This window comes from Sorex fumeus, unplaced genomic scaffold (assembly GCF_029834395.1).
Source record: "Sorex fumeus unplaced genomic scaffold, SorFum_2.1 ptg000042l, whole genome shotgun sequence".
In the NCBI taxonomy this organism is placed as follows: domain Eukaryota; kingdom Metazoa; phylum Chordata; class Mammalia; order Eulipotyphla; family Soricidae; genus Sorex; species Sorex fumeus.
In genome coordinates this window covers 10,493,155-10,518,006 of record NW_026606099.1, presented here as the reverse complement: position 1 = coordinate 10,518,006, position 24,852 = coordinate 10,493,155, and the positions used below count along the sequence as shown (strand labels likewise).

Below are 24,852 nucleotides of genomic sequence, written 5' to 3'. Positions count from 1 at the left end.
GGGAGCAGAGCAGCTGGGGGTACCTGGAGGGGGAGGGGGCTCGGAGAGGCAGCTGGCAGGCGGGAAGCTGATCTGGGGGTCTCAAGTTTCTTGACATCAATTAGAGCAGGCGGCCAGGGCTCATTAGTAGCCTGGGGTGCAGGGCTCATCAATAATGGATTCACCCGGTACACGGCCCCCCCAGCTGCCGGCAAGGTCACCTCGTCCTCCAGCCAGCTGCCTCCCCCGTAAGCACAGCGACTCTCTTTGGAGACCTCCCTACCCCCGGGTCCCCGGGGCCCGTGGGGACCAGATCAAAGCGAAAGGATGTCTTGTCCATTGGCCACACCTGCCGCGTGGCGGGTTTGTTCTGGGTGTCCACCCGGGAAAGGGACAGGGCCAAGGCCCGGGGGACGCGTGTTGAGTACCGACAGGAGGGTCTGGGGGGCAGCGGATGTGGTCGAGAGGCCAAACGGCAGGTGGAGAGTGGGCCCGATGGGCTCCGCGCCCCCAAGGCCAGACACGGGCAGGGAGCGCTGGGTTCCGGCGCAGACCACCACGCCCTGCACCCCCCATCCGCTCGCCCTTGAGCATCTCACAGGTGCAACCGCCGGGCTCACCCTTCCAACCTGATCCATCGGGCAAGGCCCAGAGACTGCTGAGGCCCAGAAACAGGAACTTGAACTTCCTGTAACTTAATTAGCGCTCCAGCCCCAACTTCCCTGCAGGAGCCAGGACTGCCAGCCCCGGTGCCCTGCCCTTCCCGGCTCTTTGGACGTGCCAGTCCTGCCCCCTTCCCACTGACCTTCTCCTCCCCGCCTGCCCCCACACCCCAACACCCAGGCGGTCCGGCTCGCCGCGACACCCCTTCCCCCTGCCCGGCGCGGGCCGCGAGGCACTGTGGGAGCCGCCCTGCCACCCTCGCCCACGGCAGGTCCGGGCAGGTCCGGGCACCGCAGCGCATCTTCCCCAGACACCGCGCAGACTCCGCGGCTCCAGCTCCCGCGTCCGTCCCCGCCGCCGCCGCCCCCGGTGGGCCCCCAGGACGCTCCGGCGCGCGCTCCCCCCGCGCCGCATCCAGAGCGCGGCGCCGCCGCCGCATCCCGGCCCGAGCATCCTCCTCCCGGCGCGCCCCTCCGCCCGCCGGACTTGCCCCTGCCCGTGGTCCCAGCCCCTCGGCAGAGCGGCCTCCCCCCTCGCGCGGCCGCCCTCCGCCCGCCCCTGCAGGTCCCCCCGGGGCCGGGCCCGGCCCGCGCGCCCGTTGTGGGCCTGGGGGCTGCACCGGGGCTGCGGCCGGCTCGCGACTCCGGGGGGCTCCGCGGGGGCTGCGGCTCGCGGACCCCGCGCCCCTGCTCGGCGTCTCTTGCGGCCTCCGGAAGGCAGAGGCGCGCGTCGCCAGGACCCCCGGGAGCCCCCCGGTGCAGGCAGGGGGTCAGTGCGGCGGCGGGGGCGGGGGCAGGCCTGCGCGCCGCCGGCCCGGGTCCGACCCCCAGCGCCCCACCCCCAGGACCCCCCCAGCGAGACCACCCGAGCGGGGCCACGTGGGCTCCGTCGCCAGCCCCGAGGGACAGCTCTGCACCCGGGCCGCAGGGAAGCCGCGGGGACCCCCGGGGCCGGGCGCCCCCACCCCCACCCCACCCCACCCCACCCTGCCGCGCGCGACCCCCGTCCCGGGACCCGCTCCCCGACCTCGGCCCCGGCCCCTCCCGGGCTGCGCCGCCGCGGACGCCGCCCGCGGGCCCCCCACGCCCGAGGGGCCCGGGACGCCCCCTCCTCCGGCTCCACCTGCCGCGGCCCGCCCCCTCCCCGCCTCCCGGCCCGGCCCCGCCCCCGGCTCCTCCCCCCGCACCCCAGCCCGGCCCGAGCGGCCCCCGGGACAGAGCGACGCGGAACCCCGGGCGCCGGGTCCCCAGCATGATCCTCGGTGAGTGTCTCGGCGCCCGCGCCCCCCGCCCCGCCGCCCCCCGCCCCGCCGCCCGCGGCGCGGGGACTGCGGCGCCCCCCCCGCCCCACATCGGGGCCCCCCGCCCGCCCCGGGGAGGGGGCCGGGGGCCGCGGCGCCGAGGGAGCCCCCCGCCCCAGAATCGGGCCATTGCGTATTCATGAGGCTCATGAATATTCCATGACGGGCCCGGAGCGGCCGGGGAGGGGGCTGGGCTGGGCCCTGCGGGAGGGGGCGCTGCGGGGGGCGCTGCCCCCGGCCCCTGCCCGCCGGGTCGGGCGCGCCGACCTCCTTCTGGGCCCCGGGGGCGAGGGACGGAGGCGGCGGGGGCGCAGCGGGGAGGGGGCGCGGGCCGGGCTGTCCCCGGCGGCGCTGCGGCGGGGCCGCTCCGGGCCGCCCGCCCCGACGCGCCGGGACCTGCCCGCGCGCCGCTGCCGCTGCCGCTCCCGCCCCCCGCGCCCGGCGCGCCCCCTCCTCACCGCCTGCCCGGGCCGGGGGAGGCGGGCGACCCCAGCCCCCTCGGGCCCGGTCCGCGACGGGAGCCCCCCAGAGACCCAGGTGTCCGCGGCGCGTCCCGACCCCCGTGGGGGACCCCTGCCCCGGCCTGGCCCGGGGCTTGGTCTGCGCGGGGCCCGTCCTGACGTCCCGGCTCGGACCTGCCCCTGCCCGCTGTCCGCTGTCCCCTGCGCCCTGTCCCCTGTCCCCTGCGCCCTCCAGGACACCTTCTCCCCGTCCCTGCATCCGCGCGCTGCCCGGGCCCGTGTCTGCTCCCGGGCGGGCGGCGTGACTGCCGGGGCGCCTGGAGTCCCCCAGCGGGAATGAGACCCCCATCCCGGACCCCCATCCCACACACACGGTCCTCAGAGCTCAGGCTCCACACTCCTCCGTCCCGCGTGGCGCCCCCCGCGCCCACCCCGGCGGGCCTGAAAGAGGACCCCTGGGGTCACACCTCACCAGGCCCGGCTCGGGGGAGGCCTGGGTCCCTGCTCTCTGAGCTGGCCTGTGCCACCCATGGGCGCGCAGCGCTCTGACTGCTTTGACTTACTCACTTCCTCCCTCCCCCCATGCTGATTCCCTGGGACACAGGAGACCGGAGGCCTATGAGCACACCTCCCCCACCCGCAACAGGACACGGGCGCGCGCACACACACACACACACAGACACACAGACACACACACACACACACACACACACACACACACACACACACCTTGACCTTGTTTGGGGAAAGGGGGCAGGAGAGGAGCTCAGGCCTGCCTGCACCCAGGCCCGGGTTTTGAGCTTCCCAGAACAGTCCAAAGATGTCTCCGACCCAGGAGGCTGTGGCTCTGGCCCCAGCTCCGTGTCCTGCGCCAATGTTACTGTCCTCTCCTGGTATCGGGCCGGCTGGGGGTGATGAATGAGGAGGCCCCGTCCGCCCCCCTCCCCACCTTCCACGCTGCCTCCTCCTCCCTCCGGGCCTGCCCCCCCACCCCCCTGCACCCCGGGGCTATTAGGGATGATGTTTGAGTGGTTATTCATAATCACCCCCTTGTGGCTTTCATCTTTGACTTCAAAGTCATTCCAGCCCTCGGTCCGCCTCCTGCCAAGAAGAGGGAAATCGAGGCAGGAGGAAACAGATACACGGAATCTGGTCCGTGAGACAGGACCCAAGGGTCCGCGACTGTCCCCTCAACCCCTTTCCAGGCATTTCTGGGGAGGGAGGAAGGCCCAGAGGCCTGAAGAGGAAAAGGCAGGAGCTGGCGATGAGATTTCAGGCCTGCGGGTTTCTCTCAGAGCCTCGTGGCCATTTTCCTTTTGCTGCTTCTTCTTCTTTTTTTTTTTGTTTCTTTTGGTTTTTTAGGCCACACCTGGCTGTGCTCAGGGCTTACTCCTGGCTCTGTGCTCAGGGAATCACTCCTGGCGGGCTTGCGGGACCATGTGGGGTGCCGGGATCGAACCCCGGGGTGGTAGGTAACGCAGTGGATGCTTTTACCCGCTGTGCTATGGCCTGGCCCCCTGGTCGCCATCTTCCCACAGGCAACCCTGTGCTCCTCCCCACCTCGGCCTGAAAACCTGCTTGCACCCCTGATCCGGTGCCTCTCCTGATCTTCCCAGCATCTGGCTAGCTCTGCAGACCAGCACCAAACCACACCCTACCCGGCCCTTTTGCCTGGCTCCAGTTCCTCCCCAGAAGCAGCCACTCCCCAGGCCAGCTCATGGGGACACTCCCATGCTTCCTTCGCCACCACCAGGGCCCAGGCTCCCGGCCGCACCTCAGATGGCCCTAGGGGGTGGCACTTGGCCAGAATTTCAGGGGGAGAGTGGAAGGACAGGGCCCGACCTCGGCAGGGTAGGAGTCAGCCCCGCCGTGGCTGGGAGCTGCAGGGAAACCTCTGCGGGATTGTCCCGCCAGGGGTCCGGTGAGGTGCAGAAGGGGCAGGCGGACTCCACCTGGGGGTCTGAGAGGGCACTGGGAGCTTTCTCTAAAGTGCTTGGCAGTTCCCCACAGAGCCGGGTGGGGCTTGAGCTGCTGGAGGTGATTACTCTGATGAGCGTCCCTTGGAGTGGCCTGTCCCAGCCAGGCCCAGAGCCTGCACGCGCACACAGACACACACACACGGGCCAGAGCGATAGCACAACGGGTAGGGCATTTGCTTTGCATGCAGCCGACCCAAGTTCGATCCCCGGCATCCCATACGGTCCCCCAAGCACCGCCAGGAGTAATTTCTGGGTGCAGAGCATTGCTGTGTATGACCCAAAAAGCAAAAACAAAACAAAATACATACACAAACACAACACACGCACTACAAGCACACACACATGTACATGTACACACGAGCATGCACACACAGGCGTGCGCACACATACACACACACACACACACACACACACACACACAGGCCAACACCCCTCCGCCCCAGCTCCCAATCGCCTGGGCCCTCACCTAACCAGATGTCACCAGCCCTGCGTCTCCAACCTCATTTCCTGCTCCCCAGCCCTTATTAAGGTCCCTCCCCCCCCTCTTCCTTCCCCTCCCCAGATGAGGATATTCTGGGCTCGCAGCTCAAAGCCAAGCTCTGCTCTCTGGTTGAACGAGCCCCCCTCTCTGCGCTGGCTGGCACCATCTACAAGGACTTATTAATTTTTTTTACTTTGTTTTCTTGGGGGGGGGCACCCCCGGCAGTGAGTGCTCAGGGCTTATTCCTGGCGCTGTTCTCAGGGGTTTTACTCCCAGAGGGGCTCGGGGGGCCCCGGGGGGTGCTGGGAGCCCACCCCCGGCTGGCCCCGTACAAGGCAGGTGCCCTCCCTGCTGTTTCTCTGGCCGACCTTCTCTGAGCTGCCTCGGGGCCCCGCCAGCCCCTTGCACGGATTCCTGCCACCCAGCAGCCCCGCCAGGCAGGGACTGTTGTTTGGATTCGACAGATGACAAACAAACAGGACCTAGAGCCCCAGCAGCCCGTCAGTGGCACAGCTGGGAGCTGTGGCGCCCCCCCCCCCCCCCAGGCGCTGCGGGCTGCGGGCGCTCGGGAATTGGCAAGGACAGTTCTTCTCCGGCAGGGACCGGGGAGTGGGGCGCCTGGGCTTCCCGACACCGCTCGGCCCCTGAGCTGCCATCTGCCGGTGCTGGCAACTCAGGCCTGGGGAGGGCGCCCCAATATCACCCTCTAGCTGGGAGACAAGACCCGAGCCTCCCAACCGTTGCTCTCCTTCCTTCCTTCCTTCCTTCCTTCCTTCCTTCCTTCCTTCCTCCCTCCCTTCCTTCCTTCCTTCCTTCCTGCCAAGCTCCTTTCGCCCCTTCCTCCCACTGCCTCACCTCATCACCTCCCTGCCTCCTCCTCGGGGCTCTGGCCACTGGGAAAGAGAAGCCAGCCACCCACAGCCCTGGGGAAGTGAGTGGCCTCGTTTCCCTCTGCCGGCTGGGGGAGGGGGGCTGGGGGGGCGTTCCCCCTTCCCTCTCCTGGAACAAGACAGAAGTGTGTATGTGTGTGCGTGTGCGGGTGCGTGTGTGTGCGTGCGTGTGTGCGTGCGTGCGTGCGCGTGTGTGTGTGTGTGTGTGTTCGGATCCCTGCTTCAGATTAGCCCTGTGTAGCTGGGAAGCAGTCTGTCTCACCGCAAGACAGACCTGGGTGGAGACCCCCGGTCTGGGCCAGGGAGATGCTCAAGGGGCCCCAGCACAGGCTTGGCATGTGCGGGAGACCCCGGGTTCCATCCCCAGCACCTCCAGGAGCGACCCCAAAACAGTCAGGCAAAAGCGACCCCTGCGCGCTCCCCAGGGTGGCCCCCACGCCTGAGACCAACCCCCAAGGCCCAGGCCGGCTCCCGAGAGCTCCGTGGGAGGGGCCGAGCGTCCGTGTCCTTGGATGTCGGATGGAAAGTAGAGCCTCGGTGACCTCACGGAAGCGGCGCTGCCGGGAGATTAAATGTGCTCCGAGTCACTGGTGTGCCACGCGGGCTCCTCCGCGGAGGACTTCCTGGGATTCTCTCTTCTGAAAGGGGGGTCGAGAGGCAGCCCTGGGCGGCCCCGAGTCCAGCCAAGGGTCAAGGAGCAGCGCTGTGGTCACCACGGGGCACAGGCCACCACGCTCCGGGGCCCGGCGAGTGCCAGCCCCGGAGCAGCTGCCGGGTGGGTGCTGGGTGCGGACTGCTCCGGTTTCTCTCACCATTCCTGATGCCGCCTGGGGCTCGTTAAGGCTGCCCCTTGCCCGAGTGCCAGGGGCAGGGGGGTGGCAGCAGGCAGACGCCGTGCGTGCGGGGACAGAGCCGGACGGAAGGCGCGAGGGTCCGACCACCCTCCCTGCCTCGCTGTCTGCCCATCCCCGTCCCGGGCACCGAGCCCGGCCTCGCCGCCCTGCCCTGGCCCCTGGCCCTCCTCTCCCTGCGGGTCCTTCTGGCCTCCTGCTCCTGCCCCGGCCAGGCTCCCTCTCCACGCCGCTCGCTTTCTAAACTGTCCGCTCATCCCCAGCGACCCGCGAGGTGACCTGAGGGAAGGGACAGGGCACGGGACCCCAGCGCCAGGGCCGGTGGCAGGTGTCCCGCCCACTCCCGCAGCCCACCGAGGCCTCAGGCCCAGCCCAGCTGCCCGCAGCTCTCCTCCGGGCACCCCTGCGGGGGAGGGAGAGGCGAGAGACCCCCCCCAGACCTTCCTGGACCCGCTCCCTGCCGGGCTCTGCCTCCCCGCCCCCTCCCTCTCTCCTCAGATTCCCCTAATCCCCGCTCCCCCCGCCCTCCCCTCTGCCCCACTTTTCCAGGACTCTGATTGGTGGATCCCACTGACTGGACTGGGGGGGTGGCTGGCTAGGGAGGGGGCAGGGGGCAGAACCCAGGGAAGGGGAGCTGCGGGGCCCAGGCCCCTGGGGGGCCGGGGCCAGGCCACTGGCGGGGGGCAGCGGGCACCAGGACTGAAGGTACGGACAGGGCAGTGTGGACAGGGCGGGCAGGAGAGGACCCCGGGGGGCTCTGTCAGGTCCAGGCAGATGGGCGAAGCGACCTCTGGACTTGACCTTTGCTTCCGGCAGGCCCCGCAGCTGGCAGAAGTCCCCGCCAGGCTGACAGGCCAGTGACAGTGGGCTGCCGAGAGGGGCGCGGTGGCCTCGCGCCAGCCCTTTGGGGACCGGCGGGGGCTCTGCGGGGGGGGGGGGCGTGGGGACGGAGGCCACGGGATGGCTGGCCCAGACTCCGTTTCCCCGCAGGGTCCAGCCCAGGCATCCCCTCCCAGAGAGGGTGCGATTTCTCTTCATGCCCTCGCATGAAGCCAAGCGAGCTGAGCAGGTCTGGACGCTTCCTGGGTTTCTCCCTGCGCCTGGGGGACAGCAGGAAGCTCGGGAGAAGAGGCCCCGGGGTCCGGGTCCGAGTGTTCCCCGGCCCAGGGCCAATGCCACTCCCTGCTGCCTACCCCAGAGGTGCGGGCAGAGAACTGAAAATCCAATCTGGGACCAGGGGTGGCAGGGAGAGCGGCTAGCGGCCGAGGGGCTCGCCTGGCCTGGCCCAGCCCCGTCCAGTGCCTGGCCCCAGGGAGGATTCCCTGAGCACCTTCAGGAGAGACTCCTGAGCACAGAGCAGGAGTAGCTGTACAGCGCGCCCTCCTCCTAAATGAGCAACCGTGACTGGGGCCTGGGCGGTATGCAGGGGCCCCGGGTCTAAAACCCAACACCGCATGGTCCCGAACCCGCCGCGGAGAAGGACTCTGATTGGACCAAATCGGAACGCGGAGGCATCTGAAAGAGTCCCGTCCCCTAGGTCCCCCACACCCCCTCTGCGCACTAGGGGGACGGGACTCCCACCCCCCCACGTATATTCTCCCTGGGGGTATGCCTTCAGCTTTCCTAGGGGGAAGCAACTTCCTCCCAGGCCTGGGGGTCCCCGTCCCGCTGAGGCGGCACAGCTCCAGCTCTCCCCGGGCCCCTCAGACCCCTCGAGGTCTTGGGGAACTAACTGCGGGAGGGAGGCTGCAGGAGGAGGAAGTGAAAGCCTGAGAGGGAAGGATGCCGCCCCCAGCCCCCCACGGGGCACCCTGCTCCGTGGTGCTCCTCCGAGTCAGGTCCCGGAAGCAGGGAAGAGCCAACTTCTGAGCGTCTTGGGGGGGCTCCCCGACCTCAAGCCTTCTGCCCCACCTGATGTTTTCTCTGCCCTCCAGGCAGCCTGAGCCGGGCAGGGCCCCTCCCTCTGCTGCGGCAGCCCCCCATCATGCAGCCGCCCCTGGACCTCAAGCAGATCATGCCCTTCCCCCTGGAGCCAGCCCCCGCCCTGGGCCTCTTCAGCAACTACAGCACCGTGAGTATCCGCCTGCCTCCACCCCGGGGTCCCTGCCTCCCCCCCGCCCCCCAATCCCATCTTGCCTCGAATCCACAATCTCCTCTGGATCGATCGATCGATCATCCCTTTTTCTGACTTCGCGTCTGTTCTAAGGACCCTGAGCTCTCGGGGGCGCCGCGGAGCACGGTGACCGGGACAGCCCAAGAGTCGCTAAGGTCTCGCTCAGAGAGAGCCAAGTGCAACGCTAAAGCGTTTGACGTGCGAACCCTCTCCTCCCGGCCAGCAATGAGCCGCCCACCATGGAGGGAAGAGAACCAGGATAGGGCCCTGCATTAGGGGTTGTGATTTCAGGGTGGGGCGGGACGAGGAGGAGGTGTGGAACCCTGCCGACCTGTCCGCGCAGAGCTGCGGCTCTGTGGTGGGGAGGGCCAGAGGGGCCGTGTCTGCAAGTCTGGCCTCGTCGTCTGGAAACAGGAAGCCAAGAGGGCTGGGGAGAGACAGCAGAGCGGGGAAGGTGCTTGTCTTGCACACATACGGTCGCTCCGTCTCGATCCCCAGCACCCAGCCAGGAATGATCCCAGAGCGCAGAACCAGGCGTAAACCCTGAGCACCCTCGGGCGTGGCCCCAAAACCCCCAAAATGAAAATGAAGTGGGAAGTTCTAATATTCTATTTTTTTTCTTTTTGGGTCCCACCCGGCGATGCACAGGGGTTCCTCCTGGCTCATGCACTCAGGAGTTACTCCTGGCGGTGCTCAGGGGACCATCTGGGATGCTGGGAGTCGCACCCGGGTCGGCCACATGCAAGGCAGTCGCCCTACCCGCTGTGCTATCGCTCCAGCCCCGAAGTTCTAATCTTCTTTCTTGGGGGGGCAAGACGCTAATAGGAGCAGCAGAGCTGGGTCTGCGGGGTGGGCGGGCGGCTGGAACAGAGGCTGCAGGCCGGACTCGGTGGGCGGTCAGGGGCTTGTCCCTGCGCCGTCAGCCCGGGCGGAAGCCTGGCGGGCCAGACGGAGCAGGGCAGCGGCAGTGTGAGAGGAGAGAGGATGGCGAGGTGTTTCCAGGGAAATATTGACAGGCCATGGTGACCAGCCCACACGTGGGGGCAGGGGAGCAGAGAAAAGATGAGTCAGGGATGACTCCAGGGTTCGGGCCTCAGACCGAGAGGAAGGAAGGAGTCACCTTGAGAGGAGCAGAAAATCTGGGGTGACAACATCGCCACGTGGTTCCGTGGACAGACAGATTTTAGGCTTGGGGAAGAGGTTGGAGCCCAAGGTGTGGGCGAGGGTAGGTCATTTGTCTTGCATACTGCCAACCTGGAGCGGTAGCACAGTGGGTAGGGCGTTTGCCTTGCACGTGGCCGACCCGGGTTCGATTCCTCCACCCCTCTCGGAGAGCCCGGCAAGCTACCCAGAGTATCCTGCCCACACTGCAGAGCCTGGCAAGCTCCCCATGGCGTATTCGATACGCCAAACACAGTCACAACAAGTCTCACAATGGAGACATTCCTGGTGCCCGCTCAAGCAAATCAGTGAATGTCGGGAGGACCGCACTACAGTGCTACGGTGCTGCCAACTTGGGCTTGATCCCCGGCACCCCCTAGGGTCCCCTGAGCACTGCCAGAAGTGATCCCTGAACAAAGAGTCAGGAATAAGTCCTAAACATGATGGGGTGTGGCCCCCCAAAATACAAAAAAGCAAACAAACAAAAAACAAAGACGTGGGGAAAACCAGCTTTATTCAACTCAAAATAACCCACCATCAGGGGCTGGGGAGAGAGTGCAGAGGGGAGGGGGCTTGCCTTGCACACAGCCCACCTGGGCTCCATCCCCAGCACCCCATATGGTCCCCATGACCACCGTCAGGAGTAATTCCTGAGCACAGAGCCAGGAGTAACCCCAGAGCATCACCAGGTGTTCCCCCAAAACATCCGCCACCAGGGGATATTCAGCTGCAGACCTGTTCTGAGCACTGACTCTGCGCCAGGCGCTGCAGGGAATGTTGCTATCCACGGTCTCGCTTAATCTCCACCAACCAACAAGGTGATATTACTATCCACGAGACATCTTGGGAGCACAGAGCCTCCAGCGCAGAAGGTTTGAGTGGTTGACTGACGTCAGCACAGTGTGGCCTACAGTCTGCACAATTAGTGGCATGGATGTGTTTGATATGAACCCGCAGCGTCAGACTCCAAATGAAGTTCTCTTTGTACCACAGCTGTTTCCTCCCAAAGAACTGAAATCAAGGGCTATAGGGATGCGTCTCTATGGGAGAGAGCATGTCTTGCATGCATAAGGCCCTGGGTTGGATCCCCGCACCACAGAAAGAAAGGAGAGAGAGAGAGAGAGAGAGAGAGAGAGAATCCTCATCAACATTTTCATTGCATGTGGAGCGCACTGTTTTCCATGGCTCCAGCACCCTAAGGGGTAAGCTGTGGTGCTATCCTCATTTGACAGCTGAGAAAATTGAGTGCTGGCTATAAGGAAGGCCCTAGGCCAGACCCGGCAGGGGCACGGCGGTCAGTAAGACACAGTTCTGTCTTGAAGGAGCTTATGTTCAGGAGAGAAATACGGACAGGAAGGCAGTGATCTGCAGCCCCAGACAGAAGGTGCTAGAAAAACTGTAGCAGAGACACTAACAAGATTCCGTTGGAATTTTGGCTGTTTTTTTTTTTGGGGGGGACACACCTGGCAGTGCTCAAGGTTTACTCCTGGCTCTGTGCTCAAAGTTCACGCCTGCAAGGCCCAGGGGACCATATGGGGTGCCTGGGATTGAACACAGATCAGCTACGTGCAAGGCAAGCGCCCTCCCTGCCGTCCTCTTGCTCCGGTCCTGGAAAAATTATCTTTGAGCACCTACTCGTACTGGGCACTCCGCCTGGGTCAGGGACATGGGACTCGGTCTGTGCCCTTGGAGAGAGCAAGGATGCTAGGGAATAACCAGTGAAGTCTCCTGCAAGGTGAAGAAGGCGGCTTCAGGGGCCGTCAGATTATGTGGGAATCTCTGGGCTGTCAGGAAAAACTTGCTGGATGAGACGGTGCTAAAGTGACCACTGGGGCTGGAGCGATAGCACAGCAGGTAGGGCATTCGCCTTGCACGCGGCCGACCCAGGTTCGATTCCCAGCATCCCATGTGATCCCCCGAGCACCGCCAGGGGTAATTCCTGAGTGCAGAGCCAGGAGGAACCCCTGTGCATCGCTGGGTGTGACCCAAAAAGCAAACTAAATAAATAAAGTGACCACTGTTTACCTGGCGTTAAATAGAAAAGAAAGAGAACAGAATATAAAGGGGTTGAAGCTGGGGGCAGGTGGCATATGATTTAGGCTTGGAAGAATTGCTAGCAGAATTGTTTATTTATTGGCGCCCAGGACCCAACCCTGTACGTGCAAAGTGGACACTCCGAAACTGAGCTGCATCCCCAGCCTCGCTGCATTTATTTATTTTTATTTATTTTAGTGAAGAAAGATAGGTTTCATTGAATAAAACTTCTTTAAAAAAAAGATGTGAAGGGGGGCTGGAGTAATAGCACAGTGGGTAGGGCGTTTGCCTTGCACGCGGCCAACCGAGGTTCGATTCCCAGCATCCCATAGGGTCCCCTGAGCACCGCCAAGAGTAACTCCTGAGTGCATCGCCAGATGTGACCCAAAAAGCAAAAAAAAAAAAATGTGAAGGGAGAGAAAGAGAGAAATGTGTTTAAGGAAGAGCATCAGCCTGAAAAGCAAGAAGCAAGCAAAGAGACAAAGATTAATGTTCACGGGGGATCTCAGACTTGAAGGAGTAAACAAAATTTTATTTTATTTTTTTATTCAATCTGTTTATTCTTTGGTTTGGGGGCCACACCTCGGGGTGCTCAGGGGACCACATTGGATGTTGGGGATTGACCCCCGAGTCAGCTGCATGCCAGGCAAGTCTACCTGCGGTGCTATTACTTCGGCCCCTGTTTTATTATTCATTGGTTTGGGGCCACCCCCGGATTTCTCCCAGCTCTGTGCTCAGGGATCACTCCTGGTGGAGAGAGGGGAACCATATAGGGTGTCTGGAATCGAACCTGGGTCAGCTGAGCCCCAGGCCAGTGCCCTATCTGCGATGCTATCTCTCCAACTCCTGGCAGAATCAAAAGGCACCTTCGAGGCTGTTCCAGAGGGCAGCCAGTAAGCGAAAGGAGCCAGGGTGAGGGAAGAGCACTTGAGAGAGAGAAAGCCATCGATGAAGTGTGAGTGGCACGAGGTGTGGGACTCCTGTTCCCCACCCCGCCAGTGTTCCGTTCTGTGGATGACACAGACTCAGAGCTCCGTGGCCAAGTGGCCAAGACCTAGTCACGTCCTGTGGACAAGCCAGAGTGTCTGACTCCCCGGGCTCTGTGACCCCTCTGCCTCGAGTGGATGCAAGGTGGTTAAAGCCAGGAGCATGGGGAAGCTTGGAGAGCGTGGGGGGGGGGTGGGTGAGCCGGGGCCAACTTTGGCCTCTGACTCTTCTGCTGCAAACTGACGTCCCAGAGGCACCGGCGGGGGGACCCTAGGCAAATTATTTAACCCCTCTGAACGCCAACTGTACCGGCTGTACAACAAGATGGTCCCCCCGCCAGGCTGCTCTGGGAGTCCGATTACATAACAGTACCGCCTCGACCAAGGCCAGCGCCCGGCCAGTGCCGGCTGCTATGATTATTGTGTGGTTGCTATTGCTTGTGCTTCGAGAAAGGCAGGACGCTGGCGGTGGCAGAGTTAGATGGGGGGACCTGCGGGGGCTGTGAGGGAAACGGAGGAGGCCCAGGGAGGGCAGGGACAGAACTGGGAAGGGAGAGAGAGAGAGAGAGAGAGAGAGAGAGAGAGAGAGAGAGGAGAGAGAGGCGGCTACATCAATAGTGTCAGATTCTGCAGGGGAGCATGGGCTGCATGCAGGCCTGGACAGTGGCTGGGGGCAGTTGAGCACACGGCTTTGGGATCAGGCCGCCCGGGCTTAAATTCAAATCCCAGTCCATCCACTTACTAGCGTGTGACCTTGGGCAAATCATTCGACCTCTCTGAACCTCGTGCCCTCATCCGTGGAATGAAGATAATGACAGCACTTGCTTCAGATAGTGGCCGTGAAGATTAAATGAGATGGGGGCTGGAGAGACAGTACAGTGAGTAGGGCCTTTGCCTTGCACGTGGCCGACCCGGGTTCGATTCCCAGCATCCCATAGGGTCCCCTGAGCACCACCAGGAGTCATTCCTGAGTGCAGAGCCAGGAGTAACCCCTGAGCATCGCCAGGTGGACCCAAAAAGCAAAAAAAAAAAAAAAAAAAAGATCAAATGAGATGATCCGCGCCGGGAGCTGCGTCCACCTGGGGTGGTGGCCGTGGTGTCCTGGCGACAGCCTCGCCCCCCGCCCCCGGAGAGAGGGGCAGCCCCCCCTGCTCGAGCATCCCTGCGCCGGTGCTTCCCTCTGCCCGGACCCCCTCCCTCCCTGTCCCCACGGCAGCGTCTCTACCCCCACCCCGCGTCATGCCTCTGCCTCCGAGGGAGGGGACGGGACGAGAGCGCCGCAGTCCCGGGAGCTGTCCGGGAGGAGGGGGCAGTGTCCGGCCGGGAGTCCGGCTGTCCTAGCGCGCCGCGGCCGCCAGGGGGCAGCGAGGGGGCGCCGCGCCGGCTGGCAGGCGGCGGGTGCCCGGCAAGGGGCGCGCGCGGGGCGGAGGAGGCCGGGCCGGGCGGGGCGTGGGCGGGCGAGGCCGGCGGGGGGAGGGACCCACGTGGGCGGGCGGGACGGGCCCCCGCGCGCGGGGCCGGGGTCGCGCAGCCCGTGGCGGGCGAGGACGCGGCCCCGCGCGCGCCCCCCACGGCCGCCGGCCCCGCCCCCGCCCCGCCCCCGGCCCAGGCCCCGCCCCGGCCCAGGCCCCGCCCCGGCCCCGCCCCGCCGGCCCAGGCCCCGCCCCGGCCCCAGGCCCCGCCCCGGCCCCGCCCCCGCCGGCCCAGGCCCCGCCCCCGCCGGCCCAGGCCCCGCCCCGGTCCCGCCCCCGCCGGCCCAGGCCTCGCCCCCGGGCGGCCGGTCCCCGCGGCGCCGCCTCCTCCTCCCGCCCGCCGGGCTGCAGCCCCGAGCCGCGGGCCCCGAGCGCCGCGTCCCCGGCCCGGCCCGGCCCGCCGCGCCCCCCCCCGGGCCAAGGAGCCGCCGCCCCCGGGCCCCGCAGGGTAAGCGCCGGCCCCTCCCCGCGCCGGCCCCGCGCCGCAGCCCCCCCCCACCCGCACCCCACCCCCACCCACCCCGGGGCTCCTGCCCCGTCCCCGAGCGCCGCCTTGGCCCCTCCGCGCCCCGGGAGAGCCCCCGCCCGCCCCCTCCTCACTCCGCACCTGCCCTCCGGCCCCCAGCCCGGACCCGGCCCGCCCAGCCCTGGCCCCCGAGATGCCCCCCGCCCTTGTCCTCTGTCCGGGGAGGTGGGCCGGGGGAGGGGCGCCGGGGAGGGGGGTGCAGCCCCTCGGCCGCCCCCTCCCTGCCCCCCCACGAGCCCAGCCCCGGGACAGGCAGGAGGGCAGCGGGAAGGGCCCCCTCCGGGCAGGGTCCAGCGGGAGCCCCAGAGGAGGGTCCCGGGGCAGAATGCGCCCCCCCACCCCCGCTAGGTCACCGGGACCTTGGCCTGGAGCCGCTCTTGGTGGCTGGCCTGCCACCTTCGGCCGCAGCCCTCGCCCCGCCTGCTGTGGGCCTGGGTCCCCCGGGAGCGGGTGGGCAGGTCCAGCCTGACCCCGCAGACCCCCCACCAGCGGCTCCCCGGGGTGTCCAGAGACCTGACCCCGGGGGGAAGGGGTCACCCCAAGAAAAGGCCCTGAGTGTCGGAGGCTTCCTGGGCATGGATGTCTCGGTGGTCCGCATGGCCGGCCCGGGGGTCCTCGGCCACTTTGGGGTGACCCGGTGGCGCCAGATCCGGGCCCCTGCCCCCCTACCCGCCACCCCCCAGTCCCTCCCCGACTCTGCTCCGACTTGGGTTTCTCGGCCCAGATTGGGTTTCTGCTTGGGCCGAGTTCCAGCCCCAGCCGGCTTGTGGGGAGACCCAGGGGCCAGGCCCAGGAGGCAGCGTCCAGGGCGGGATGGGCTCCGAGTCAGGCGGATGGGTGGGCTCTGGGGAGGGGAGAGCAACGCGCTCTGGGCCGGCCCCCCTCCCCGTGGAAGCCTGTCTCCAGATTGGTCTGTCTGTCTGTCTGCCAGACACATCGCACATGCACCCAGATAAACACGCAGCTGAAGATTACACAACCTGCCCGTTGGTGGTGTCAGCAAAGCCCCCGACACAGCAATGTTGATACACAAATCCCAGACACACAGCACATGCCACTCCCTCACACCCCACCCCTGCACAGATTGATCACAGCCTGCCTGCCCCCCCACCCCCACTGCCAGCTTTTCTTGAGATAGGACCTGGGCCAAGCGAGCCTGGGCGCCCGCGAGAGGGGCTGCTTGCGGCCACTTCAGGAGGGGCCCCCCGTCCCTCGGGCCTGCCCCTCGCTTCCGGACGGGGCGAGGCCCACTTCTCGGGGACACTGAAGTCCCCAGCCTGCCCGTGAGTCACGTGGGGAGTGCAGGGGTTTCTGCTCCTGGCCTCAGCGGGAACCACGGGGGCCCAGAGGGACCCCGGTGAGTGATGATGACCCCCACGTTCCCAGCGGCTCGCAGGGAACATGGGCCCCCTTGAGTCTCTCCCTAGGAGAAAACCCCGCCTGCACCAAGCGCCCTCCGCCGCATTCCATTCCTACCTCTCCCGGCCGGAGGGAGGAGCACTGTGTGGGGAGGCAACCCCCGTCCCCCACAGCACGGGCCTCAGAGGCTCTTCCCTCCTCACATGAGCTCTTGGCGGGAGGCTGCAGGCGTCAGCTGACCCTGGGTGGGGCAGCCGTCACCCCGCCCGCCTGCCCGGGCCAGGCCCACCAGCCCTTCGAGGAGGAAGAGAAAGTTCGCGCTAGGTCCCGCTATTCCCGGTCACTCCCTAGAGCCACTGGCTCCTGCTTTCCCGGACCCCCGTCTGGAAGCCGCCGCCCGCCCGAGAGAGGGCCAGGTAGGGTGTGCCTGAGACCACCTGGGACCCAGCGCTGGCCCTGCCTCCTCCCGAGACCAGAGGCCGCTTGGCAGACCCTCGCCCCGGCGTGCTCAAGCCTTGGCCCCAGGCCCTGGCACCCGGGGTGCTTTGCTGGGGCCGTCAGGGTGCCTCTGCTGAACGGGCCTCGCTGGGAGGTCACAGATCAAGAGTGGGTCAAGGGTCTTCATGGGCTTTTTTGGCTTGTTTCGTTTTGTTTTTGGCTTTTTGGGTCACACCCGGCAATGCACAGGGGCTGCTCCTGGCTCTGCACTTGGGAATTACCCCTGGCAGTGCTCGGGGGACCCTGTGGGATGCTGGGAATCGAACCCGTGTCGGCCGTGTGCAAGGCAAACGCCCTCCCCGCTGTGCTATCCCTCCAGCCCCGAGGGTCTTCCTGTTGATCGAGAGATGGATGGTGGACAGGTCAGGTTCCGGCTCTGCGACTGACTTCGGGGGTGACCTTGAGCATCCTGGACCCTCCGCTCCCCTTCCAGGCCGAGATGCCGGTTTGGGGAGGAACTGGGGGCCGAGGCTGAGAGTCCGCAGCCTTCCGGGGGCCGGGAGAGGCCCTGCTGCGTGGGGGGACGATGGACAGGCGTTCGTGCTGGGCACCCGGCTCACCCCAGCCTGTCTCCACAGATGGACCCTGTGCAGAAGGCTGTGCTCTCGCACACGTTCGGGGGACCCTTGCTCAAGACCAAGCGGCCCATCATCTCCTGCAACGTCTGTCAGATCCGCTTCAACTCTCAGGTGAGGGACACAACTGTTCGCCCAGCCCGGGGGGGGGGGGGGCAGGGGGGTCCCTGGGAGCGACCGGGGCTGAGGAAAGATGCTCGCGAGGACCAGAGGTCACTGTGTTTTGGTCACGAAGTAGCACAGCAGGGCTTTTGCCTTAGGCTTGGCCAACTTTTCCATCCCGGCCCCCGCTGGGAACCCCCAGGGGTGACCCCCGGGTGCCTCCTCTTGGACTCGGACTCAGCCAGGTCTGAATGGGGCGTGGCTCCCGCCAGTGGGGCTGACAGGTCGTGGGTGCCCCCGGGAGCCTCCGCCAGGCTCCTCCTCATCCACTCCTGCACCCTGACTGGGACGCCCCCCACTCCCCTCCGCCCCCCACCCCCTCCCACCTCCTGCTTCCCACCTGTCTCCACCACATTCCCTGGGGGGTGGGGGGGGCATTGGGATCAAACCCAGCCAGGCTCTGCTCACTGGGGTCCGTGGCATAAACTCTCTCCCTGGGCCTCCCTGCCACATTCCTAGACTCCTGGCAAAGCTTCGATCCCCCATACCCACACACGCACATGCACGCGCGCACACACACACACACACACACACACACACACGCACACACGCACACACTCCTCTTTTCCCCGTGCCGCACCCCCATCAGGACGTGTCAAGCCTGGCGGGTTTCCTTGATCTGAAATGCCACTGGGATTTCTGGGGCTGGGGGGCTCTATGGTCGGGGTCCTGAGAGCTTTGGGGGCGCCTCTTTCTGCGGAGCTGGGGGCAGTGACTGTGGCTCTGCTCCCCACGCTGCACCCCGCCCCTTCCGCCTCTCTCTGCACCTCCTCATTCCACCCTGCGCAGAGCCCGGTGACCTTGGCATCCAGGAGGCCGCGTTCTCCGGGGGGGGCGGGAGGGGGGGGGCGAGGGATCGAGCCTGGAGCCGCCCGGCCATGGGCCTCTCCGAGCTCAGCCCAGTCGCCCAACCTGGTCCCACCCCGGTGGAAGGTATCAGCCACCCGCTCCGGCCGGCCCTGCTCTGCCCTCTCCTCCCCGCGCCCCAGGAGGCCCTGTTTTCACAGCTGTCTCTGCTGCTCTCGGTCTCCAGAGCTGGGCTTGGGGCCAGGGTCCTTCAGACCGTCCTCGGAGGGGCTGGAGCGATGGCACAGCGGGGAGGGCGTTTGCCTTGCACGCAGCCGACCCGGGTTCGATTCCCGGCATCCCATAGGGTCCCCTGAGCACCGCCAGGAGTCATTCCTGAGTGCAGAGCCAGGAGGAACCCCTGGGCATCGCCGGGTGGGACCCAAAAAAGAGAAAGAAAAAAAAAATGTCCTCAGAGGCTTCGGGGAAGTGAGGGGTTGGGGCGCCCTGCTGAGTGGAGGAGGCAGGGGGCAGGGGGCTTCCAGGAGGACGTGGCTGGGTGAAGCCTGAGCCCTGCTCATCAGGGTTTGGGGTCCCTTCTCCTCCCCAGGACAAGCGGGGGAGCCTGGTGGGCTGGAGCCAGGGGCTGGCGGCTGGTGGGTGGGGGGTCGGGGCCGCAGGTGCCCAAGCCCCGAGGCTGCCCGTACTCAGAGGGGGGCCGTGACAGCCCAGCGGTGTTGGGGGAGGGTCACGGGGGCTCCCGGGGGCCCGGGGAGGGTGGTCGGGGGCCGCGGCATCTGACTCCCTCCCCCTGCTCCCCCCCAAGAGCCAGGCCGAGGCGCACTACAAGGGCAACCGCCACGCCCGGAGGGTCAAGGGCATCGAGGCCGCCAAGACCCGAGGCCGGGAGCCTGGCGCCCGGGAACCTGGAGACACCACCCCTGCCGGCAACGTGCCCCCCAACGCGGAGGGCGCCACCCCCCGTCCAGGTGTGTCTGGCTCCCCCCCCCCCCCCCCCCCGCCTGCCCGCGATCTCTGCTCCTCCCCGCGGCCCTGGCCTCGCCTTCCTGGCCTGGCCCTCCCCATCCAAGGTGGGCCTGGCGCCCCTCCGTGACAGCAAGTTTCCATCGGGCCGCCCCACCCCGCCCCAGCTCCTCTCACAGAGCCCTCCCTGTCCACTGCCAAGTGACTCAGAGGGGCTGAGGGTGCGGCCACCTGGCAGGGCTCCTCAAGGAGGGAACTGTCCGTCCAGGGGGAGGGGGGCGGGGCTCAGGGTGTCGCCTCTGCCCACGGTGCCCCCTGCAGGGACAGCGCCGTGCCCAGGAGCGCCCGCTTCTCCCCGACCGAGCTCCTTCGCAGCTCTCTCTGGCTTTGTTTTGGGGCCACAGCCGGGGGTCACTCCTGGCTCTGCACACCAGGATCGCTCCTGGTGGTGCCCAGGGGAGCCTGCGGGGTGCCGGGAATCGAACCCTGGTGGGCCGTGTGCTAGGCAGGCGCCCCTGGTCTGTTGGTCGGGAGGTGACAGTTTCGGAGGTTCACAGAAAGCAGTTCAGAGTCTCTCTCCCTGGTGGCCGGTCGCCGTCTCGATTGTGCTCCCAGCTGGGAGCCGGGAAGACGGGAGCCCCCGGGCCTGGGATGGCCACGGCACGTTCACCGGCAGCTCCAGGGACCAGGAGCCCGAGCTCCCTCCCTGTCCCGGCCTGTCCTTCCTTCCCTGCCCGCAGGAGCAGGCCAAGCCTCCCACAGCCACTCACACGGACACACACGCAGACACACACTCAGACACACACACAGGCACACACTCAGAAACACACAGACACACTTAGACACACACTCAGACTCACACAGACACACACTCAGACGCACACACTAAGACACACATAGACACACATACTCAGACACTCACACAGACACTCAGACGCACACACAGACACACACACAGCCATTCACACAGACACACACTCAGACACACACTCAGAAACACACAGACACACTTAGATACACACACTCAGACTCACACAGACACACACTCAGACGCACACACTAAACACACAGACACACATACTCAGACACTCACACAGACACACACTCAGAAACACACAGACACACTTAGACATACACACTCAGACACTCACACAGATGCACACTCACACACTCAGACACACAGACACACACTCAGACACACACAGATGAACACTCACACTCAGACACACAGACACACACTCAGACACACATTCAGATACACACACAGACAAACACTCAGACACTTATACAGACACACACACAGACACTCACAGACACAGAGACACATTCAGACACATAGAAATACAGAGACATAGTCAAATACACACTCAGACACACACACAGACACACACAGCCACTCACACACACTCAGGCACACACTCACACAGATGCACACTCACACACTCAGACGCACAAACACACACAGGCACACACTCAGACACTCACACAGACACACACAGACACATTCAGACACTCACACAGACACACTCAGACACACACTAACACACACTGAGGCACTCACACAGACACATACACACTCAGACACTCACACAGATACACAGAGCGATGCATTCAGACATACAGACACACAGAGACGTACTCAAACACACACAGAGACACACTCTCGGACACACAGATATTCACACAGACACACACAGATACAGTCAGAAACACACTCTGACCCACACACTTGATATACACACAGTCACATTTGGACTCACACAGACCCACACACTCACTCAGATACACTCACACTCAGCCATACACTCAAACACACAGATACCACACCCACACTCAGGCACATACACATTCATACACACGCTCAGACACACCCTCCGTTAATCTCACGCATTTACACTCAAAAACACTCCGGCACACACACTCGTGTGTTCTCCCATTCAGACACACTCGTTCAGACTGAAAAACACTCAGGCACACTCACGCACACTCATTCACACTCAGAAACAAACAGAGACGCACACACTCCTGTGTCCTTGCATGCACACACACTCGCACTCAGACCCGCCCTCGCGGCCACCGGACACACGCCCTCCGGAGACCCGGGCTGAGAGAAGTGGGTTCTGCGTGGGCTTGCCTGCGTCTCAGACTCCTCAGCCCAGTGGCTCCACGTCCTCACTCCGAAGCGGGGAGATGTGGGGTGGGAGAGACAGTTAAGGCACCTCTCGTGCGCAGTGCCAACCCGCTTCCCTCTCTGGCAACCAGACATGCCCCCCGACACACACACCCTGGGCGTGTTCCCACACACACACGAGAGAGAGAGAGACACTGCCGAGGGCCACGGGGCGCTGCTGGTGTGCAAGTCGCCCTGTCCCTCCCAGGTGCTGGTGTGTGCGATTTCGTTTTTTCATTTCGCTCCCTTGGGATCGCTCAGGAAACCACCAGCCCCGCTGGCGTGTGGAAGCCGCAAAGCCCCGGCCAGCGCGAGGTGTGGATGTGCCCTCCGGACCGGGTGGCGGCGGGGGCAGGCAGGAGGAGCGGGGTGGAGGGAAAGAGCACGGGCCAGGCCCCCCGCCAAGGCCAGCCTGGCCGCGACCCGGAAACTGGATCGGCGGCGCTGGAGCAAGAAGGGGAGCGCTTGAGTTTCCCTGCAGGGAGCCGGAGCCCGGCGTCCAGGCCCGGCCTGTGCATCTTTAATCGGGCCATGAATTATGGAGCAGCCGCATCCCGGGCTCTTCCGTCCCCACTTCTCTGTCCCTTCTGCTGTGTCTGCGTGTCTCTCGACCTCTCCCCAGCCTGCCCCTGCCCCCCCGTCACCCCGGGGACTGGGCCGGGCTACGGGAAGGGGCTGGCCGGGGCGGGAAGCCCAGGCCCACTGGCCAGCAGGCCCTGGCAGGGGAAGCCCTCCGGGCTCCCGGCCTCGCCCCCTGGCCAGACTGGCTGCCAGCTTGTCCCTGCAGGAGCGGCCAGTGGACTGGACCCCCCCAGCAGCTCTAGCTGGTGGCACCCCCGCCCCTCCCCTCCCTCACTCCCAGCCCAGGGCGGCGAAAGCATGCCTGGCTCTGGCCCAGGGCGTGAGAACATGCATGCTGTCACAGGGTGGGACTCGCTGGGCCCGTGCCCTGCAGGAAACTGGGGCAAGGCTCCTCCACAGAAGAGTCTCTTCTCCAGGGCCGGAGATGAGGCTGTTGCACGTGGTGGACCCGGGTTCGATCCCCGGCACCTCCTAGGGTCCCCCCCCCAGACCCAGCAGGAGTGACAGAGCCAGGAGTCAGACTGAGCCCCAAACAAACGCACCAGAGTCTTCTTCAAAAGTCATGGGTCAGAGGGTGCTGGAGCGATAGCACAGCGGGTAGGGCGTTTGGCTTGCACGCGGCCAACCCGGGTTCGATTCCCAGCGTCCCATTTGGTCCCCGCCAGGGGTCATTCCCGAGTGCAGAGCCAGGAGGAACCCCGGGTGTGACCGGAAAAGCCAAAAAAAAAAGTCATCTGGGGTGAGCCCTGTGTTTCTGCCCCAACCGCAGTTCCCGCGGAGAATGGACTGGCTCCAGCCCCAGGGTCCCCCGAGAAACAGCCCGGCTCCCCGCCCCCGCCCAGCATTCCAGAGACTGGCCAGGGGACCGCCAAGGGCGAAGGGGCGACCCCCGCCCTGGCCCCCCTGCCCGGAGGGAGCAAGGAAGAGGAGGAGAAGGCCAAGCGGCTGCTCTACTGCGCCCTGTGCAAGGTGGCCGTCAACTCCCTGTCCCAGCTGGAGGCCCACAACAAAGGTGAGCTGCCGCCCTGGCGTCGCCCTTTCCGGCCGCCGCCGCGGACCCTGGTGTCCCCAGCCCTCACCCCTCAAGGACTCTCCCCTTGCACTTGGCTGGGCGGCCCGGAAACCCCGACACTTGTCACCTCCTTCCCATGTTGGCATGAGGAATGTGAGCCTGGAGAGTTTTGTCCCTTTCCTTCCCGCCCGCCGCCCTGGCCGCTGCAGGTACTAAGCACAAGACCATTCTGGAGGCCCGGAGCGGACTGGGCCCCATCAAGGCCTACCCTCGGCTGGGGCCCCCCACTCCCGGGGAGCCAGAGGCCCCCGCCCAGGACCGAACCTTCCACTGTGAGATCTGCAACGTCAAGGTCAACTCGGAGGTCCAGCTGAAACAGGTGGGCTCCCTGGCCCCTGGGGGGGACCCGCGGGGGAACCGCCTTCGGGCTTTGGGTTGGGGGGGTCCTCCCCTCCGCGGCTGGGCCCAGGGCCCCCCACCCACTCTCACCCTCCCCGCCTTCCGCAGCACATTTCCAGCCGGCGGCACCGGGACGGAGTGGCCGGGAAGCCCAACCCGCTGCTCGGCCGGCACAAGAAGCCTCGGGGCGCCGGGGAGCTGGCGGTGAGGCCGGGTCCGGGTGGGTGGGCGGAGGGGGGACGCGGTGGGGTGGGGGGTGCGGAGTGAGGGCCCTCTCCCCTGGGGCGCGCTGACCCTCCCCTCTCCCTCTCTCTCTCTCTCTCTCTCTGTGCGCTGACCCTCCCCCCCACCCCGCCCGCGGGGCACGCTGACCCTCCCCCTCCCTCCAGGGGGGTGCGCTGACCCTCCCCCCTCCGCGCAGGGCGCGCTGACCTCTCTCTCTCTCTCTCTCTCTCTCTCTCTCTCTCTCTCTCTCTCTCGGCGTGGTACGCTGACCCTCCCTCTCTCCCCTGGGGCGCGCTGACCCTCCCCTCTCCCCCTCCCCTGGGGCGCGCTGACCCTCCCTCTCCCCCCTCCCCTGGGGCGCGCTGACCCTCCCTCTCCCCCTCCCCTGGGGCGCGCTGACCCTCCCTCTGCCCCCCCCCCATGCGGGGCGCGCTGACCCTCCCCTCTCCCCCCTCCCCTGGGGCGCGCTGACCCTCCCTCTCCCCCTCCCCCGCGGGGCGCGCTGACCCTCCCTCTCCCCCCCCTGGGGCGCGCTGACCCTCCCTCTGCCCCCGCCCCTGCCCCCGCGGGGCGCACTGACTCTCCCCCCTCCCCTCTCCCCTCCCCCCCGCAGGCCGCGCTGACCCTCCCCAAGGAGCTGCCCAAGCCGCTGGCCGGGGGCCTGCTCCCGGGCCCGCTGGCGGTGGCGGCGGTGATGGCCGCGGCCGCGGGGTCCCCGCTGTCCCTGCGCCCCGCGCCCGCCGCGCCCCTGCTGCAGGGGCCGCCCCTCGCCCACCCGCTGCTCCACCCGGCCCCCGGGCCCATCCGGACCGCGCACGGACCCATCCTCTTCTCGCCCTACTGACCGGCCGCGCCCGCCCCGCCCGCCCCCGCCCCGCCCGTGGGGTCCCAGGGGAGGGCCGGGGAGCGGGGGAGGGGGCTTCGGAAGGGGGGACACCCCAGATCTCAGGGAACCCCGCCCCGCCCGCCCGCCCCAGAACGGGGGGCGTCTCGCCGCCCCCGGGAGACGCCCCTCCCCCAGAAGCCATGTCCACGCAGCCCCGCCGAGCACAATCGGGTTCACAAAGCCATGCCGGGGTCCGGGCGGGGGTCGTGGGCTCCTCGGCAATAAGCGACGACCGGACTCCGCGCGCGCCCCGCCCGCCCCGCCCCGCGCGCTTCCGTGCACGCCCGGCCGCCCGCGGGACCGGGACCCCCGCGCGCT

General features: G+C 66.3%; 1 protein-coding gene across 2 annotated transcripts; it reads left to right on the top strand.

Moving 5' to 3' along the window:
* The first annotated feature begins 1,809 nt into the window (after nucleotides 1-1,809).
* ZNF385A (zinc finger protein 385A) lies at nucleotides 1,810-24,492 on the top strand. 2 transcript variants are annotated; one of them, XM_056120296.1, is made up of 8 exons: nucleotides 1,810-1,903; nucleotides 8,539-8,675; nucleotides 17,332-17,442; nucleotides 19,103-19,265; nucleotides 22,782-23,024; nucleotides 23,234-23,403; nucleotides 23,532-23,627; nucleotides 24,262-24,492. In XM_056120296.1, exons 1-8 carry the CDS (start codon nucleotides 1,894-1,896, stop codon nucleotides 24,490-24,492), a joined length of 1,161 nt encoding a protein of 386 aa, XP_055976271.1. In that variant the 5' UTR covers nucleotides 1,810-1,893. The 2 variants fall into 2 exon arrangements, with proteins under 2 accessions (XP_055976271.1, XP_055976272.1); XM_056120297.1 differs by lacking the exon at nucleotides 1,810-1,903 and adding an exon at nucleotides 7,210-7,309.
* The last annotated feature ends 360 nt before the right edge of the window (nucleotides 24,493-24,852 follow it).

Coding starts and splice junctions, on each gene's coding strand:
- ZNF385A (XM_056120296.1), top strand. Junction 19,266..22,781: donor GGGCGCCACCCCCCGTCCAG/GTGTGTCTGGCT, acceptor CCCCAACCGCAG/TTCCCGCGGAGAATGGACTG. Junction 23,628..24,261: donor GGGGCGCCGGGGAGCTGGCG/GTGAGGCCGGGT, acceptor TCCCCCCCGCAG/GCCGCGCTGACCCTCCCCAA.